This window comes from Lithobates pipiens, unplaced genomic scaffold, assembly GCF_037356315.1.
Source record: "Lithobates pipiens isolate NorthernLeopardFrog02 unplaced genomic scaffold, aLitPip1_a1.2 Scaffold_16, whole genome shotgun sequence".
Taxonomy (NCBI): domain Eukaryota; kingdom Metazoa; phylum Chordata; class Amphibia; order Anura; family Ranidae; genus Lithobates; species Lithobates pipiens.
The window spans coordinates 104517793-104537429 of NW_027507748.1; the positions used below are offsets into that span (position 1 = coordinate 104517793).

General features: G+C 44.6%; 1 protein-coding gene across 1 annotated transcript in view; it reads right to left on the minus strand.

The window, feature by feature from the left end:
* Nucleotides 1-674: 674 nt before the first annotated feature.
* The window catches only part of LOC143981935 (cell cycle control protein 50C-like), a 39811-nt gene continuing 20848 nt past the window's right edge, over nt 675-19637 (minus strand). The window contains exons 6-7 of the mRNA XM_077480191.1: nt 7875-8084; nt 675-4379 (exon numbers count right to left, since the gene is read on the minus strand). Coding sequence (XP_077336317.1) covers nt 4186-4379; nt 7875-8084 — 404 coding nt within the window. The 3' untranslated portion in view covers nt 675-4185. The remainder of the gene's footprint in view (nt 4380-7874; nt 8085-19637) is intronic.

The window sequence follows — 19637 nt, forward strand, 5'->3', positions numbered from 1 at the left end:
AAGACAGCATCTGGGCTCAGGTGTTTGTTGACTTGAGGTCAAAGCTTGAGAATCTGGAAAGGGGCCGCTTGGAGAATAAAGATGAGTGCCACTACGAACAGGAAATTTGGAGTGCCTGGAACAGACTACCAGACACTTTTAGCACCCTGACAAATATAGCAACAGCTTTACTCACAATTTTTCCTTCTACGTACTTTTGTGAGACCTTATTCTCAGCATTAAATAATATCAAAACCAACAAAAGAAACAGATTGACAGATGAGGTTAGTAGCGCTTTCTTGGGCCTGAAGTGTACAAAATACCAACCTTCAATTGAAGATTTAGCCAATGAAATTCAGCAACAAAAAAGTCACTAATAGGCAGGTTAGTTAAAGAATTCGCCCTCCCCCTCACTTATCTCAGTTCACGGCAGGGCTGTGGAGTCTGCTGCTTCCAGCTCCACGTCCTCATCAACATGCCGCTCCGGCCCGTCCCCGCTATGAATATTCATAATCATCGCCCTCGCGTCACTAGGAATATTCATAGCAGGGGCGGGCTGGAGCGGCATGTTGATGAGGACGTGGAGCTGGAAGCAGCCGACTCCACAGCCCTGGTTCACGGCACCCCAAACAAGTTCAATAATATCAAGGGCAACATACGAAATTGACTGATGAACAAAGAAGTTACTAAGCAGGTATGTTAAATAATTTGTTTTTGGTTTATTAAATACAATTATATATTGCAATTATACATTTTTGTAGTTTAAACTATAAATTGCGCAAAAATTATGTTTTTTTGTCGAAGTGACACACCACGCGAGTTATGCTCGATTTTTTGCCGATTTTTGACACACCACACCAAAAAGGTTGCCCATCACTGTCCTAGGTGTTCCTTATTTTATATATACACACTAATGTACACCAATTTGGTATAATTAAGAGATATTTGAGTTATTACTATGTTATTTCTGTTCACCTAGATTATACCAGCTCTGATGTCATACATGTGATCACCAATTGGACCTTTGCTAAGATATCCTTTGCCTATGAGGTGTTTAGCATCTAAGACCCATCCGTCCAATCTCTCTGTTCTCCTTGTGGGGGGGCCTCTAGGTCTCTTCACTCTTTTACTCTTCATATAAACAATTGATATCAGTGGTATGTACTTGATATTTCCATCAATATTTTCTTGCAGTCTTCTTTCTCAACCTGGGTTTACTATCTTTTTAATTATATATATTTTTTCAATAGACATATTTGCTCTGTTTGTTAATAACCCCTGAAGAAAGGCATCTAGCCAGAAACGTCAGGTCCATCAGAGATGTAATAAATGTTTGTATATGTATCATTTGTTTATTTCATATTTCTATGTCCATTGTGACCATTTTAATCACGTCTAAATTTATACAATAAATATATTGTTTTGATACCATTGGTGTATTGGACACTTTAAAATTCCCACTTTCCCAAGGGGGTTTTCTTTTTGTAATTTTACAATATAGACCAGTTATATAAAGCATTTTTCAAAAAAGATCATATGCACCCTTTCATTGAACCTGCATTTAATAAGTAAAGATTTTCTATCTTATAGGGATCATAAAAATGTTAATTGTGCCTAAGACCCCCAAAATATTTAGTTTGCCTTAAATTCCTGCACACCCTGTACCTAGGCGCTCCTGAAGCCTCATAGATGCATATCTGTGGTGTAAGATCTATGGCTACTAATCTCACAAGGTTTGGAGATTTGCTGACATCATTACTGTGATGCTAATAGTTCTTCTTGCTGTAGAGAAACCTTTATCTGAAGACCAGCAGTGCAAGAATCTTTCTGCTTCTGCTATCTCCATTATATGGATCTGTGCTTCCTCCACCTCATTAGCTTGATCATTATCCCACCAGCCATCAAATTCGGCAGTCATCAGTGGGATAGCTCTACTGCGAAAATGCAAAGTTCCTTTACCAAGAGATACAGTGCCGAGCAAAGTATGGTAAGTCAGTAGTGGAGAAATAGTCAGCTACAGGAAGCATTCAAATAAATTAGCTGCCTTAACGTTAATGTGCTTTAATGTGCATGCATTACATGCATCACAACAGAGTGCTATGGTAAGAATGAGCCCTAATGCTATATTGTTATAAATGTTCTCTCCCCATCAGGGAGGGATCCGCACTCCCAGGGCTGCTGCCCCTAGGAGCAGAATCACTGAGACAAGATACTGCAGTTTGGGCCTCAGTGGTTGCCGAGCTGAGGGCCTTACGAGGATTGCTGAGGAGGCATAACGGTCGAAGGAAACTGCCTCAGAGTCCTGGTCTGGAGAAGGATTTTGTTATCTCCCTCATGAAAGTTCTACCTGTGGAGGCTGAGTGGCAGACAGCTCCAAGGATACCGTGAGTGAAAATCTTACAGGGAACTAATAGCTGAGCAAAGGAGAAGGGATCAGGTGCTAGAGATTGCCCTATGGTCTGCAGCTGACAAGAGAGGTTTGTCCTGTACTGTTGCTAAATGTTTTGGAGTATCCTGTAACCCCTAACCTTGTCCCCCTGTTAAAGTTATTCAGCAATAAACACTAAAAAGACATCGCCTAGACTGATATTTAATTGTCGGTGTGCCGGGGTTATTGGTGATCTCTGTACTACTAGCCTCTCTGTCTCCAGCTTATTCGAGGGTCAGTGCTACATGTGTATACAACAGTGCATTTTACAGATAGTACATTTTTTTAGAACAAATTTTTTTTTCGGAACATGTGGTTTATAATGTAAAACAAAGACAACAAGATGGGGGGCATCCCTATTATATAAGTTTAATGGGGTGATGAGGATATCTAGGTGAAGCACAATAGGGCCATGTTAAAAATACAGGCAAAAGGGGCAGGTGCTCCAAGCCCACTAGTTCATCCGGTTCTGTCATAAGATGGTGCAAAGCCCATTTTTATGAGAATATTCTATTTCCATAAGGATAATTCAAGTATGATTGAGCTGTATTAATTTTTTAGATGTAAACTTTATTCACTATATTTTTACCTTAATCCAGTTGTTTGCAAACCAAATAAACACATAACTTACAATCTGGATGATATATTTATTGCATCTTTTATGTTGTTTTCTTGTAGCCCTGATGAAGGGACAACTGTTGATCCCCTGAAATGTGTAGGCTTCAACTGAATGTGACCTTGAATTAAAAAAAAAACCCTTTGCACTTCAGTGTACCACATCTGGTACTTACAGTACCTCTTTACACACTAGCTTTCTACAGAAGAAAACTGGACTGTCAGTTGCTGGTGGTAGACAGTGTCACCTCCCATCCAGGAGCAAACTACAGCAGGAAATTCTTTCTGAATGTTTAAAGTACCTTTTAGAAAAAAAATGTCTTTATTTTCATGAAAGTAAAAAAAAAAACATCAAAAGGAAAGTCATTACCACATGGCTATTCCCATGTAAAAACTTTGTCCATTTTTAAATTCTAAAATACAGAATCTATTTCTCACTATACATCCATATTTACCCTAGGGCCTATGCTATATATTATATGGCAGGTCCCGTGACATGCTATGTAATATATACTGAAAATGATGCTGAAAGGCCAACTATAGCAATTTTTTGACAAGTTGAACCACATGCTGGTTTCATACATCTTTTGGGGACTTTGGGTGAGATAATATCCCCCCCCTCGCTATAACTCATTCTGTCTGACTGCCATTACAACTGACGATGGAACACCTTCCTAATGGATCCTCCATGTAACTAGAAAAAATAATTCAGTACGGCATCGTTATCAGGGGGTGCAGACAGAAACTACTTTGGACCCATCTCTGCAATTGAGTATTCCGCCTTCTGGTGTCCATCCTTAATTGAATTTGGGTGTATTTTACTTTATCAATAACCTGTAATAAGAAACATAAGGAGGCTGCATTGATTTTCTTCCCCCATTCTGAAATAACTAGTTGCCTGGCTGTCATGCTCACCCTTTGGCTTCAATACTTTGAGTGACTAACTCTGAACAATTATACATACCAGGAGTTCTGCCTTCCTACTGGTTAGGAAAGTTTCACATAATGAAATGCATTAAAGTCACAGATAGCCAGGCAATTACATTTTCAGAAGGAGGTCAGCAATGGCAGCCCCCACATCTTTCTAACTGTGGGTTCCCTTCAAGTTGATGTATAAAATTGGTATCAGATAATAGCTGGGGTTATAATTGTTCTGCATAGTTCTATCTTTCAGAAAATGGATTTTTCTTCTTTGGTCTTTGCTTCAGATGCACAGCCAGCATTACAAATGCTGTTAAAATGATGGCAGCTCCAGTCACTGTGTATGCAATTCCCAGGAACATGTTACTTCCGCCACACCAAGAGAGCGTAGATAGAATTGCGTATTTTCTTCCTCCAAACTTCGATACAGGAAAATCTAAACGTGCAGGTTAAGAACATAATTTATTCCATGCTTTGCTAGTAAGAGCACCTCTGTTCTAGAGTTGTAGCAAGGTAAGATCTCTCACAGCCTTCTTCAGACTTTTTACCTCCAGAGGTCAATAGCAAAAATTCCCATTACATCAGGGGTCAATAGGAAGATGCCACGTTTACAGAAAGCTGAAAGATACTTGATGTCATGCTGCTGGTTTTGCCAAGTATCTTTGGTCCTGAAACTATCCAGGCGCCATCAAATTGGAGGTCATCTGTCAGAAGTCTAGTTGGAGGCCAGGTTGCTGAGAGGGCTCCCCTTGCAGCTGAGTGCAGCGCAACTCTGAAGGTGGAACAAGGAATGCAGTGCCCACAGAAGCAGGGTTTGCCGGTGGCTGTGGCCTGATGACTTGATCACTGTGGAGCAGCTGAAGTAAGCTGGATGCACTGTGTGGTAGGTGTGCTAAAAAGGAGCCAGACATAGTGGGTAGTTGGGAAATTTGGTAGGAGAATCAGAAGCAAGGCCAGGGGTCATACACAGTAAGATCAGTCCTTAAGCAGATTAGGGGACCGAGGTAGGGTCACTGGAACAAGCCAAGGTCATTCACAGTAAGACAGGCAGAAGCAGAGTCGGTGAGCCAAGCCGAGATCAAGCAGTGGAGCAGGCAGAAGTAGGTCAGAATATAAGCCAGAGGTCAAGCCAAGAGATCAGGATAAGCAGGTAGAGGAAGCCGGGATGTTCAATGGGAAGTCCACGATCAGAATGCAGGAACACAGGGAACACAGGGGAGCGACAATAATCCAGCAACTCAGGGATCTCAGCAGTGAGTTTATATAGGCAGTGGGTGTCAGCATCTATCATACCCTGCGCACTCCCTTTAGCTCTGTCATGCATCTGCGTGCACCCGTTAGCGTCGTTGTGCAACTACATACGCCGATAGCCTGGAGGCTTGTCTGGTGCAGCCATGATGAGTATTGGCGACATTGCCAGTCCTATGGCTATTTCCCTGACATCATCAGCCACATCTCAAGAAGCCCCTAGCAACCTCTGGAGGAGGCTGTAAGAGAAGACCAGTTAACAAACACGCATTGGCGCACATGTGCGGGCACACTAGCATGTGCACAAGAAGAAATATGCATATGTGCATGCGTCTGCGTGCACAAGCATGCACCTGTGCGCGTGCACACACACGCATGCACTGGTGGTAAATGGCGTATTTAAACTGAGCAATGACATGAGCACATTGCTGAGTGGTCTTTCAGCTTGTTCCTGTTTGACTGTGCCCTGATCTGTTTCCTGCTTACCTGTGTTTGACCTGTCTTGACCTCAACCCTCCTTTGGACTTCCGCCTGCTGACCTTGGCCTGTGATTGTCTGTCTCATGCTCTTGTACCTTGCTGTCCGACTGTGTAGCGACTTCGGCTTGTATCCTGTTCCTACTTTAGTCTCACATTCCTGTACCCTGCACTGTTGATGACCCCTTGGCTTATGTTCTGGCTACGCTCCTGCCTACTGATCCAGCGTCACAGAGTTCCAGTTCTGGATGCCTGTCTGGTGATTTACGGGCCTCAGCTGGTGCCGCCTGCTATACCGGCCCTAGTGCCACTCTGTGTCCTACACTCCCTGTCATCACTACCAGGGGTGTTGAACAGGAGGTGCAAGAGAAGTCCCCTCTACAGCTTAATCTCCACCAGGTACATGACTGAGCTTTAGCTGAGAATGGCTGATCTATCAAGTGAAAAGATAGCCATGGAGTGAAGGCTAACAGTACTGTGAAGCAGCACTGTAGTTTGACACACCTGGGTCCCTCAGCAAGATATAAGTCGAGATTCAATCCTCTACCAACTATTCCAGACTCAACATCAACCACCACTGTAACGCTCCCTGTAGCCAACATACCCACCCCATCACCACCTTTAAGCTATTTTCAACAAATTACTGAAATATGTAAATATCTCTGCTTCTATTGGTTCAGTAAACTGTTAAAGTGGTTGTAAACCCTTACAACACACTTTGACCTACAAGTAAGCCTAGATTAAGGCTTACCTGTAGGTCCAAGAAATATCTCCTAAACCTACACGGTTTAGGAGATATTTGGCAAAAGACAGGCACTGCTGTCTATGGCGCATGCGCCGTAGACCGCGGCACGCAGGTGTACTGAGCGTGACATCGTCAACGACGAAGATGCCGCGCGTATCGGCTCCCGTGCGCATGCGTGGGAGTGATGTCATCGCGGCTATGCCGAATGACAGCGGCGGAGCAGCAAGACCCCACCGAGAAGATGGATGCACCGGACTACAGGGGACAACGGTGACTTCGCTGGCTCCTGTGTCAGGTAAGTGACACATAATCGATGCATAGTAGTCCATTATGCTTTGCCTTTGCAGGGATTGAAAGAGGAAGTAAACTTATCAGGTTTTACTTCCTCTTTAAAGGGCATTCCTGGTGTGGACCTCTCCTTTCTACATGGGGATATCTCCAGGAAAGGAAACTCATGCTCAAGAGGCAAAGCAGGATCCATTGGTGTAAGGTTTAAAGCAGAGGACTGTCAACATGCACCGGTTAGACTAGGATTGGGTTGCCCCACAGGCACCCCCATGTGCAAAGGAGAGAATAGAATAGTTCTCTAGGGGTGAGCCCCATGGCCATGGTAAACTGTTAAGGCAAGGTCATTGCCCCTGGGAATAGGCAGGGTTAAAGTGTGTGCATGCTCCCCTGTGACACAACAGCTCTGTCATGACTGTTTTTCCGCAACTGCTTTGAAGGTCCTTTAATAATCAGATGAACACCCTTCAAGCACTGTAACCTTTTGCCCAGACATAAATGTTATTGACTTCATTGGGCTTCATTCTTAATGGGCGTAGATGGCTGTGGAGCCAGCACAGAGGTTTTTTGGACATAAAAAAAAAAACACCAGATGGTTTTGCTACCAATAAGTAACAGCTAACAAGTGACTATACATGTTCACAGTAAGGCCGCGTACACACGCGGGGACTGTTCGCCCAACTTTGTCCGTCAAACAGTTTCGGCAAACAGTCCGCTCAAAATTAGCATGGACGGACATGGCCACACACGACGGACGAACAGTTTGCTGAAACCGTGCGCGATGACGTGAACGGCACGTACGACGGGACGAAAAATACGACGTCCTATACACTGCATTATAACTTTCGGCGTGTAAATCCTTTCTGAGCATGCGCGGAACTTAGTTTGACGAACAAGCCTACACACGAGGGGACTGTTCGCTGAAACAAGGTTTCAGCGGACAGTTTTTCGGAATTTCCGAAAAACCTTGTTCAGCGGACTGTTCGCTGAAACTGTCCGCTGAAAGCCCACACACGAGCGGACTGTCCGCTGAAACTTGGTTTCGGCGGACAGTTTCAGCGAACAGTCCCCGCGTGTGTACGCGGCCTTAGCCTGTAACTGCAGGTTGGTACAGCAGCTCTTTTCCCCCCAATGTCTTTTTATAAAGCTCACACATAATCATTCACAGAAAGGATACTATATTCTATGACGTAGGTATAATTCCCAGCAGGGAGGCCATTCGAAAACTGTTGTACACGAGAAAGACGACGATAAAGTTTCCTGAAGGATGGGAATGCAGCCACTCTCATCCAGTTTATAAAGTCATCATTTTTGTAACCATTGTTATTGGGATCGTTGGGATCGAGTTCGTAAGCAGGCTTTTGCCAGTTGTGAGGCCTTGCACTTCCTGCAATGAAAGAAAAGTAAATGAACCCACTATATCTATGAAAATGCACCTTGGTAGATTTTATTATTATTATTATAATACAGGATTTATCTAGAGCCAACAGTTTTCTCAGCACTTTAAAAATTGCATTGATTTATGTTTTAGCTTACACAGCAGTAAGTCTCCAGAACTCATCATCGAAACTCTATTTCTTAATAGTTCAAATAATTATTATTTTTATTTGGGCTGATGATTTGCACATTCTACACAATACCGTAGGTTCTTGTGAAAATTTGAAGTTTAAGAAAAACCAAAAGATATTTTTATATTTATTATATTGTTGCTGTCTATATCTGGGGAGATTGACCATATCTGTTGGTCCTGAGGAACACTGTCTCTGGTACAAAAAGATATAGGAAAAACAAAATTTTTGAGTTTTTGAAACTGAAACAGAAGGTAGGAGAAAATCTTCAGATTGAATGCGCTTTCTGATGACACCTTCTAAGGTTTATTCACATGGATGACAGCCCTTGCTGCCCCTCTGAAGAGCAATCAGTAGTGAAGGGCTGTCTGTTAACAGGCAGCTGGGAGGGAATATGTTGTCTCCTCATGGCCTGTTCTAACCCTGAAAAGGCTGAAAGACCACACTGCAACTACATGCATTTCAGAGTGGTTGCATTATAGTCCCCTTGTTATCATTGTGTTGTGTTCGCCGGCACTCCTGCCCGCCGAACACTAAAGGGGTTTAATGTGTACAGCCCTAAGCCCCTGAATGTTCTTTAGGTGGGCAGTAAAACCACTGGTCATGCGTCTGTTTTTATCACCCCCTAGCTACCTATGTGAACGAAGTATAAGTGAGGCTATCCCCTTACTTTGTAAAGATCTTATTTAACTCCTTGCTGTGTCTTTGGAACAGGCAATACAATTATTTTAGCCAAAACAAAAATGTCCTTCTTTAACCACCTCAATACTGGGCACTATCACCCCTTTTCAGTCCAGGCCAATTTTCAGCTTTCAGTGCTGTCGCACTTTGAATGACAATTGCACAGTCATGCAACACTATACCCAAATTACATTTTTATAATTTTTTTCACACAAATAGAGCTTTATTTTGGTGGAATTAAATCACCACTGGGTTTTTTATTTTTTGCGCTATGAATGAAAAAATCAGAAAATTTTGAAAAAAAAAATAGTTTTCACAGCTTCTGTTATAAAATTTTGCAGATAAGTAATTTTTCTTCGTACATTTTTACCAACATTTATAATGCTAGATTTCTTTGATAAAAGTAACCCAAATCAGTCTATATTATTTTGTCTGTGTGAAAATTATAGAGTCTACAATGGTGCCAGTCATTGAAAATTGATCACACCTGATGTACTGATGGCATATCTCATTTCTCGAGGCCTAACATGCCAAGAGAGTACAAATATCCCCCAAATGATCCATTTTTGGAAAGTAGACCGTCCAAGGTATTTAGTAAGAGGCATGGCAAGTTTTTTGAAGTTGTAATTTTTTTCTCACAATGCCTCGGAATATGAAGAAACAACTTTTTTTTCCCACAAAAATGTCAGGTTAACAGGTTATTTCTCACACACGGCATAGGCCTACTTGCAACTACACCCCATAACACATTATGTTACTCATCCTGAGTATGACAATACCACATGTGAGACTTTTTGTTTGCAAGTGTAGCGTCGATCAGGGCAGGACTTAGCGTGGTGGGGGCCCCTGGGCTTGAGTCACTTTCGGGCCCTACCTTTAGGAGGGAATTTTAAGGGAAACATTTTTTAGGGAGGAAGTTTAAGGAAAAAAACTTACATTTAAATGCCCATCAATGCAGCCTTATCAGTGTCCATCTGCAGCCTTGCCCATCCATCTGCAGCCTTGTCCAGTGTCATTTGCAGCCATATCATTTGCAGCCTTGTCATTGCAGTCTTGAAGTTTAAAAATAGCGCCGCCGAGATACAGAGTCCTCTGTATCTCGGCGGCTCTCAGGTCCTCTCAGCAGCTTTCCGGTCCTCTCGGCGGCTCTCGGGTCCTCTCGCAGTCCTGAGTGGAGCCGAGAGTAGCCAAGTGTACTCGGCTTGGCTCACAGTAACACCCAGTCCCTGTGTTATGTCCATCATAGGGAGAGACTGGGCGTGACTGTGAGCGGAGCCGAGCCAAGTACACTCGGCTATGTATCTTGGCGGGGCCCCCTATTGAGCGGGGCCCATGGGCTTGAGCCCAGTCAAGCCCAATGGTAAGTCCTGCCCTGGCGTCGATACTCCTGAAGAGTACACGCTATGTTTGTAAATTAATTTTTTTCCCTAGACTATAGTTTGGTCTTGGGGTTAATTTCACTAAATTGCGATTCTGGCATCAGTTTGGCTGGACTATAGGTGCATGTATCACTTCTGACAGGCATTAGAACGCAGTCTGGTTGGACGCATTGGGTACCAATCTCTCTCTTGGAGCCAATTAGTGGGTGCGTGGTCTCGCTGTGAATTCCGAGAGAGGGTACTTAAAGCGGGGTTCCACCCTAAAGTGGAACTTCCACTCATTGGAACCCCCCCTTCGGTGTCACATTTGCCACCTTTCAGGGGGGAGGGGGTGCAGATACCTGTCTAAGACAGGTATTTGCACCCACTTCCGGGCATAGACTCCCATGGGAGTCTATGCCTCTTCCTGTCCCGGTGAGCTGTCTGCTGGGACACACACGGGTCCCAGAGACAGCGCGGACCATTCATATTGCGCTGCTCAACTCGCACATGCGCAGTAGGGAACCGGGAAGTGAAGCCGCAACGCTTCACTTCCTGATTCCCTCAACTAGAATGGCGGCAGCAGCCGCCGAGAGCTGAGCAATCGATCGATCGCTGCCGACATCGCTGGATCCTGGGACAGGTGAGTGTCCATTTATTAAAAGTCAGCAGCTGCAGTATTTGTAGCTGCTGGCTTTTAATATATTTTTTTACAGTGAAATCCCTCTTTAAGGTGGAAGTCATGTGGTTCTGGGTTCCGGTCCAAAAGTATGTTGTGACTCCGTGGTCCTGGTCTTCCTGACCAGCCCCCAGAGGCACTCATGGCCTGGGGTGCAGATCCATCTAGTAACTGGAAGGAGGATTTCAAGGTGGTCCAGTGCCGTCTCAGATTTTGAAGAGGCCCAGAAACTCAAACTGCAACCAGGGCAGGACTCTTCGGAAGAGGGCCATGCACAAGGCTGGCTGCTCGGTAAGAGCCTGGAAGCTGAGTTGTAAGGACACCAAGTAAATCTGCATTCTTATGGTATCGCCGGACCGGCTGCAAGATTCTGGGGACCCTGATGTAAGGAGGGGCTCTCTGGGTACCCTGATGTAAGGGGGGGCTCTCTGGGGATCCTAATGTAAGTAGGGAAGCTCTCTGAGGATCCTGATGTTAGGGGAGGCTCTCTGGGGACCCTGATGTAAGGGGGATCCGCACTACGTAATAATATTTTATATATACCTTCATGATTTCTTGCACCGGGGGCCCTGAAGATTCTAGTTACGCCTCTGAACAGAGGTATGAATAATGGGCCTGAAATAAGTAAACCATGGACTACAAGTGATCTGTCCCACCTACCGTGGAGGAAGATGGAACTTGTAGGCTTCCCATTCATAGATCACTTTGAATGAATAATGCGGCTGTGTGAGTGGAGCCAGACACATCCACACTAAATTCAAATATCAACAGGTGAAGGTATGTGGGGGTGGTTTGAGAGTGGAGGGATTTGGGGAATGTGATCATAAAATGGGTGCAACACATATGATCTCAAAGGAGGACTATGCCTTTAAGCTGGAAAATCTATTCTGGAGTTGGGTAGAATCACCTTTCAATCTCTCTAAGCCCTTGTACACACGATCGGAGATTCCGATGACCAAATCCGTCAGAGTTATTCCGACGGATTCATTCTGGACTCGGTCCGGAAGTGATGTTGCATACACACGGTAGGACCAAGTTGTCTGAATTTGTGGTTGCAAAGAACGCGGTGACGTAAGCCGTGTACGGGGGGCCTACAAAAGGGAAGTTCAGCACCACGTCTGGCACCCTTTGGGCTCCTTCTGCTGATCTCGCGTTAGTAGAAGTTTGGTGAGAGACGATTCGCGCTTTTCAGATTTGTGATTCAGATCGCTACTGCTCTTCGGTTTGTGCTTGTGTGTGCGTATCTGATAATCAGTGCGTGCAGTCAGTAAGTATTTGTTTCTCATTGTGGACTATATCTTGATATAGTACGCTTTGATTTGCATTTCTTATTGTCTGCTTGCTTCTGCTATTCAGGTCGCTCTTTCAGGCCTTGCTGTTTATCGGTGCTTTCTGTTGTCCGTTCTGACGAGCCGACCGCTTTGAAACCATGTTTCGTCTACGTACTCGTCGTAGAGTTTGTGCTGTGCAGGGGCTTTGTTTGGGGTTCTTACTTTGACACAAGCCCGTCCATGAACAGGGAGGGGAGGCGTTTGTGGACCAAGAATTGGTTGCGCCAGCGTGACCAGCACATGCCTTTGCTCCGTGAGATCCGGGAGAATAGTCCTGATGATTTCAGGAATTATCTCCGGATGACAGAACCCGTTTTTCACCGTCTGCTGGCTTTGCTGACCCCTTATATCACCAGGCAGGATACCTGCATGCGGCAAGCCATCACTCCGGAGCAGAGGCTCATCGCCACGTTGCGCTACTTGGCGACAGGGAGAAGCCTTCTGGACCTCAAGTTCTCTACAGGCATCTCCCCCCAGGCTCTGGGGATCATTATTCCAGAGACCTGTTCTGCCATCATTCAAGTCCTGCAGAAGGTCTATATGAAGCTAAGTTTTATCCTTTAACATCACATTCTATGTATTTCATGATTGCTAATGTCTTGCATTTCTTTCCTCATTCCCTAATTACCATCATTGAAATATGCTCTAATTCATATGCTCTGATGACTCTCATAAGGGGACCTTATGCTTTAGGCTTTAAATACTCAGTTCCCAAAATGTTATACTAATCTTGGCCAAAAATGTTGGTGTCTAATCTGCTTGCAATGTTGATTTGTCAAATTACTAATTTTGGTTCTTGTTTCACTCCACAGTGTCCTTCAACGCCAGAGGATTTTTAATTTCCGCCTGTCCAGAGCCCAAGGAGTGGTGGAGAACACTTTTGGTATACTGGCCAGCCGGTTCCGCCTTTTTCTTACGCCTATTCACATGGCGGAATACAAACTCAATCACATAGTGCTGGCGTGCTGTGTTCTGCACAATTTTCTTAAAAAATGTTCTGCGAACTATGCGGTCTCAGTTGGCCAACAAGAAGCAGACTTGCTGGAAAATGAAGATAACCTCACGGACCTTGAACCTGCTCATCCTGGCTTGCCCCCCCCCCCCCCAAAGCACCCGTGAGGTTAGAACCCAATACATGGACTACTTTGTGGGTAGGGGGGCCATTGATATGCCAGACAATGTCTGAGAGGCATTTTCACAATACATTTTTCTTTGAAACTCCTTCATTTACTGCTTGGCTTGGTTTTAGGTGTCTCCTAGGTATATTTATGTTTTTTCAAGTTGTGCCTTTTTCAACAACAGTGCAAACCCAAGTTCTGAGCGAGATGAGGGGACAGTCTCTTCTTCAGATAAGCTTATTATGTTGTGGGTCTGCTACACACACACCTTGTTTTTGGTAACTAATGTATGCAGTGCATTACTGACCACAATCGTGCTCATTTTCAGCACCATGGCAGGAAAATGGCATGATTGTACAAATTTACACATCACTGTGGGTGTTTTTTACTAAAGGCACATCCACTATGCACTACAAGTGCACTGCAAAAGTACACCTGAAACTAAAATTTTACTCCAAATACATGTTTGGCGCAATGAAAAAGGAAGCCACACATTGTTGATAATTAAACTTTTTAATCCAAGCACATTCACATGAGCGTTTAGAAATGGTTTTTACAACAAAACAAGAAATTGTGTGTATCAAAAACAGACTTTCAGCTAATTTTTGTTTACTTGGTGTTTTTGTGTAAACAGGCATGTATCAAAGAGTAAAAAAAAGAACACAGGAACTTACAAAGTTCAACTTTGAAAAGTGAAGACAATATCAGACATAGGTATGTACAAACTGGGCTGATATTGCCTTCATCACATGGGGTGTGACCCCTGGAAAATCCAAATTTGGAAGATGCACACAGTGTGTCAACATGTGCTATCTCCCATCATGGGGGATCAATGTACATGCTTTGGGGCTGCAACCCCTTCATCTCAGCCACTTTACACAAAACACGTACATTGATCCCCCATGATGGGAGATAGATGTTTACACACTCTGTGCATCTTCCAAATTTGTAATTTCGATAAATACAAAAGTTGTGTTTTAAAATAGCAAAACTAAAACCCTATCTATTTTTTTCTGTTTCACACTCTCCCCAAAACATCAATGATGTTCTTCATTTTATTTTTAACATCATTGATGTTTTGCTGTATATTTTCCAAATCCCGATTGCACCCCATTATCTCCCCAATCAGGATCTGGGCACTTTCACTGGTAAAACGGGAATCTTCTTCCACATCACCTACAAAACAAATCAAAAAAACAACCATGTAATAAAAATATGGTGACATATATTGATGAACTTAACGGAAGCTGTGTTATCACCTGTTGTGGTGACAATTTGCCCAACCTCAACGATCTCTCCTTCCTCTTCCTCCTCCTCCTCCTCCTGCTCCTCTGTTTCTGGTTTTCGAAGTTGCCCTTTTTTGGGAGGGGTGTGGTCCCTGGTGTCCTCATACTTGCCGAGTCTTCTCTCCCCTATGAGAATGTAAAAATAAAAAAATTAGCACACAGAGGGCAGAAATATTAATATGAAACATTGCTTGGAAGTGTTGTACAATTGTGTTTTTTGTCCGAGTTCCAAGGTGAGAACATTATTGGGGACACTTTGTTAAGCTGGAATACTTACCTGCAGAACGATGTTTCTTACGAACGAATGAAACCATGAACTTGAAAGTGGCCATTTTAAAATGCACAACATGAAATCAAAGCACATGGAGCAGTATGCAAGCAAGAATAATCATATGAACACACGACAACTACTTACTTTTTTTAAGAACATGATCCTTGATTCTTCTGTACTGCTCGTGCTCCCTCAGTTTCAGGTCTGACCAGCGTTTTCTCAGTTGATCCTTGGATCGTCGTACCCCAAAATTCTTCTGAAGACTCTTCACAACTTTAGTCATGATCTTGGCCTTTCTGATATTTGGGTTTGGGTAAGGTCCATACTTCCCATCATAGTCGGTCCTGTTCAATATGTCCACCATCTCCAATATCTCTCCAAAAGACATATTTGAAGCTTTAAATCTTCTCTTCCTGGATTGGGACGTTTCAGGCTCCGGGCTTTCCTCACCCTCCTCCTTGTTAGTGGAACTTTGATTGCGCACCTGCGTTCTCTCTGCCATGTGTTCTCCCCACTGCGCCAAAAGCGAAGGGGCGGGGAATAGTCTAGAAAGAACGTCAGGGGTGGGCGGAGTTTCACGCATGCGCACTGTATATAAAACGCAACATGCGTGTATCGTCCGTACGATCTGGGAAGAGAGTGAGGCGCGGACGCGACGATCGTGCCAACGAAGGTAAAAATTTTAACTTGGTGCATCACTAGACTAGACTGCTTCTATCTAGGCCGATGTTGGGACAAGATTAGGAGGGTTTTTAATGGCATTATTAGTATTTGAGGGTTTGTCTTGTGTTGTGTCTTGCAGACAAGATGGATCCATTCCAAAACCCCAATTTTATGGGGCTATTCCTCCAAATGTACAGGGAGATGCCCTGCCTGTGGCAGATCCACAACGAGTTTTATTACGACATAAGAAAGAGGAACGCAGCGCTGGAGAAACTCCTTTCTTTGGTGCGGATCATGGTCCCCACGGCAGACATGCTGTTTATTACCCCAGGATGGTTTACTTCGACAGGCTGCATTTTCTGGTAGACCAGGGGGTACCCAGGCCACCACTCAGGCCACCACTCTCCAGTCTTCCTTCAAGGCATCCTTCACCCCCAGCTGAGGCTTCCAACATCCAACCTGGGCCTTTCAGGCAGCAACGTGTGGTGGGGCCCAGCTTGAGACAGGTATTGCATTGTTGAACATATTTCTTGTGTTACATTTAATGATGTTAACTAGATGTCCTTATTGATCAGTAAGTTGTGATTTAACAAAGTGGTTTACATATCAAGAGACAGTAGTGACCAAAAATGATTGGGACGGGAAAGAAAAATGCTGGGCTCAGAATGATAGTCTGTTCTATTTGGTAACATTCAATTTGCAAAAGCCAGGAGCACAAATTGGTGTGATTGATGAGCAAAAAACTAAAACTATGTCCCCTTTTCATACACAGCAAGACCTAATTCGGGGGGAGGCTGTGGCAAGTAGCAGCCAGGAGGTCAACCAATGCCCTCCTTCTCCTCCTCCTGCCCCAACTACAGGAGCACAGCCACAGCCTCGAAGGATGCCTGGAGGGAAGTGCGTAAGGAAGACGAGCGAGTGATGGCCTGGATTCAGTCTGGTCTGCCAGAAGATGCAGCCTCTTGAAGAACCACATCCTGGGGACATGAATGGCATCTGAATTTCCTGTTCTCTAGGATTTCGGGACCATACTTCTCTCCCTGAGATATGAACTCCTCAAGCCACCAATTTTTATTATTCTAATTAGTTCATGTCTGCCCTGGGGGCCAAAGGCTGCGCCAAAGTAACAAGTTTCTCCAGCGCTGCGTTCCTCTTTTTATTTTATTGCGACCAAAATAAAGTTTTTTTTTGTTTGATGAAATACTTGCGTATGTGTTTTCCTTCCAAAAGGCCAGTTTATTTGTGAGCAGGCAGGTACATTTCAAAAATACAAAGTGAAATGAATAACAAGGGGTACCAACACTAAACAACCTCCTGTAGATTAAAAACGAAAAACCAAAGATAAAAAATACAATAATGTTGTGGTAAGTTTACACACAAAAAAACACCCCCAAAAAAGGAGAAATTAGCAAACTGTCTTTAAATGAGATTTTTAGGAAATAAAAAAAAAAGCATCCAAAAAAGAATAAACAAAATCTAAAATTGTGTAGATGTGACAAAAACAAAAATTGTATTGCCGAAATGGTGAAAAAAGAGTAATGAAATACGTTCGGGAGAAGTGTGTGTGACTATGAGCATCAAAAGAAGTTCCTTCTTGCAGCATTGTAAAGAACAAGAGAATGTGCTTCATGAAAGAATTTTTAACATTGCAGCGTGATGAATGTGCTATATCAATTACGAGCAGTAGTTTTACCTGAACGAGCACTTCCGTGTCGGAATTTGAATGTGAGCATGCGTGGCACCTTGTCCGTCGGAGTAGGCTACATATGATCGGAGTATGTCCGATCGGAGCAGTTTGTCGGAAAATATTTCCAGCAAGTTGGAAAATTTGGTCCGACGGATATTCCGACGGAAACAGTCCGATGCATACCACACACAGTCGGAATATCCGACAAACCGATCCGATCGGACACATTCCGACGGAATCTCCGACTGTGTGTACAAGGGCTAAAAGTGTTCCTATATAGTAATTTAAAAAAATATTTATGAGGGGCGTGGCTTAGCACATGGAGCTGTCAACATGCATCGTGGCAGCTCCCGGTCCTGATGGCTCTCAGGGGTCCTATCTCCTCCATCATCATTTCCATCCTCATCCAATCGCACCAATGGGCAAGGGGAAAACCAAGGATCAATCTAAGCCTGCCAATGACCAGACACAGGGCACATTGGGGGGGTTTCTCACCTGAGCATCTGCAGCCTACATGAACCAGGGGAAATCCAAGATGGGGCTGGTGCCTTCGTCCCCAGCCCACTCTGAGCCAGCAGACAGCATACAGGTATACTCCAGGGGCTACTCTGCCTCCCTCGCAGACTTTGAGCCTCCTATACACAGCTCCCACAGGCCTCACTGTGCTCCGGTGATGGCTGTGATATGGCGTTGCAGATGCAATCCCTGCATGCATATATGCGATCCCTGCCTACAAAAACTGACTTTGAACACTATGTCTCCCGCATAGAAAAGACATATAGGCAACACTTTACAGTCCCACGAGGAGACACTGAATTCCCACACTGTTTTGCAGCAGACACTCATGTATCAGCAGGATGACATTGAGAACCGTAACAGACAGAACAATATCAGAATCCATGAAATGGTGGAGCACAAGGACCTGTCAGGGCAGTCACCGCCATTTTTAATCAGCTACTCCAGCAGCCTAAAGATGCTCCTATTGAATTGTACAGAGTTCACAGGACCTCGGGCCCGAGGATCCCTGATTCTTCCTTTGTCTGCGAAACACGATGTAGAGTTCACTTCTACAAGGTCAAGAAGGAAATTATGCAGGCCGCCAGCACACAAGATTCCATCCGGTTGACCAATACCCCTGTCATGCTACGTCCAGACCTCTCACGCCAAACCTTGGCCATGAGACGCTCTCTCAAGCCACTTACATCTCTCCTCCAGGAGAAACACATCAAATACTAATGGAGGTTTCCATTCCAGCTGTGGGTCCACCATGAAGGCAAAACAGCCCTATTCTGCACCCTGGGAAACTTTCCGCAGTTCCTGAGCACCCTGGAGCTGCCTCATGTCTCCTTGCTGGACTGGCCCCTCTCCCCTACTACCCCAGGTCTCCCATTCATCCCACAGTGACAGAAATACAGCAAGAAGTGCCCCAGATCTCCATCAGATCTTCCTTCCAGATGCCACCGGATGATTGACCCGCACTGGTTCCTGTTATTTTTGCACCTGTTTTGCACTATTTTTCCTTTTTTTTTTAATCCAGACAAACAGATGTCTCCTTCCACAATGTAGCTGGCCTATTTGATTGTGACAGTATAGGTTGCACCTCTTGCCACTGCTCACATCTCATCCCCCACAATGTCCCCCAGATTCCCCTATGCCTATCCGATGACAAAATGGAGGACTATCTGTTTTATCTTGTGTTTCTATGCCTTATGCCACGTACACACGATCTGACTTTCCAGCAGACATGGTCCGGCGGACCAGAATCCGTCAGACAATTCAATAGTGTGTGGACTCCAGCGGACTTTTTCTTCCCCAAAGTCCGGCGGACCTAGAAATAAAACATGTTTTAAATCTTCCCACCAAAAGTCTGCCAGACAGTCCGCTCATCTGTATGCTGGTCCGACGGATCAACTACGATGCAACGGCAACTACAGCACCTGCCCGCGAGAATGTTTCCAGCGAGATCCTATCATGCTGGTTCTCGGCAAGAGGGTACTGTACACCAGGCCCTTAGTTCTGGTATGGATTTTAAGGGTAACCCCCTACGCTGAAAAAATGGTGTGGGGTCCGCCCAAAGGCCATACTAGACCATTATCTGAGCATGCAGCCCGGTTGGTCAGGAAAGGGGGTGGGGGCGAGCGAGCACCCCCCCTCCTGAACCGTACCAGGCCATATGCCCGCAACATGGGGGGGTGGGTGCTTTGGGGAAGGGGGGCACCCTTATTAAAGGGGGCTCCCGGATTCCGATAAGCCCCCCGCCCACAGACCCTGACAACCAACGGCCAGGGTTGTCAGGAA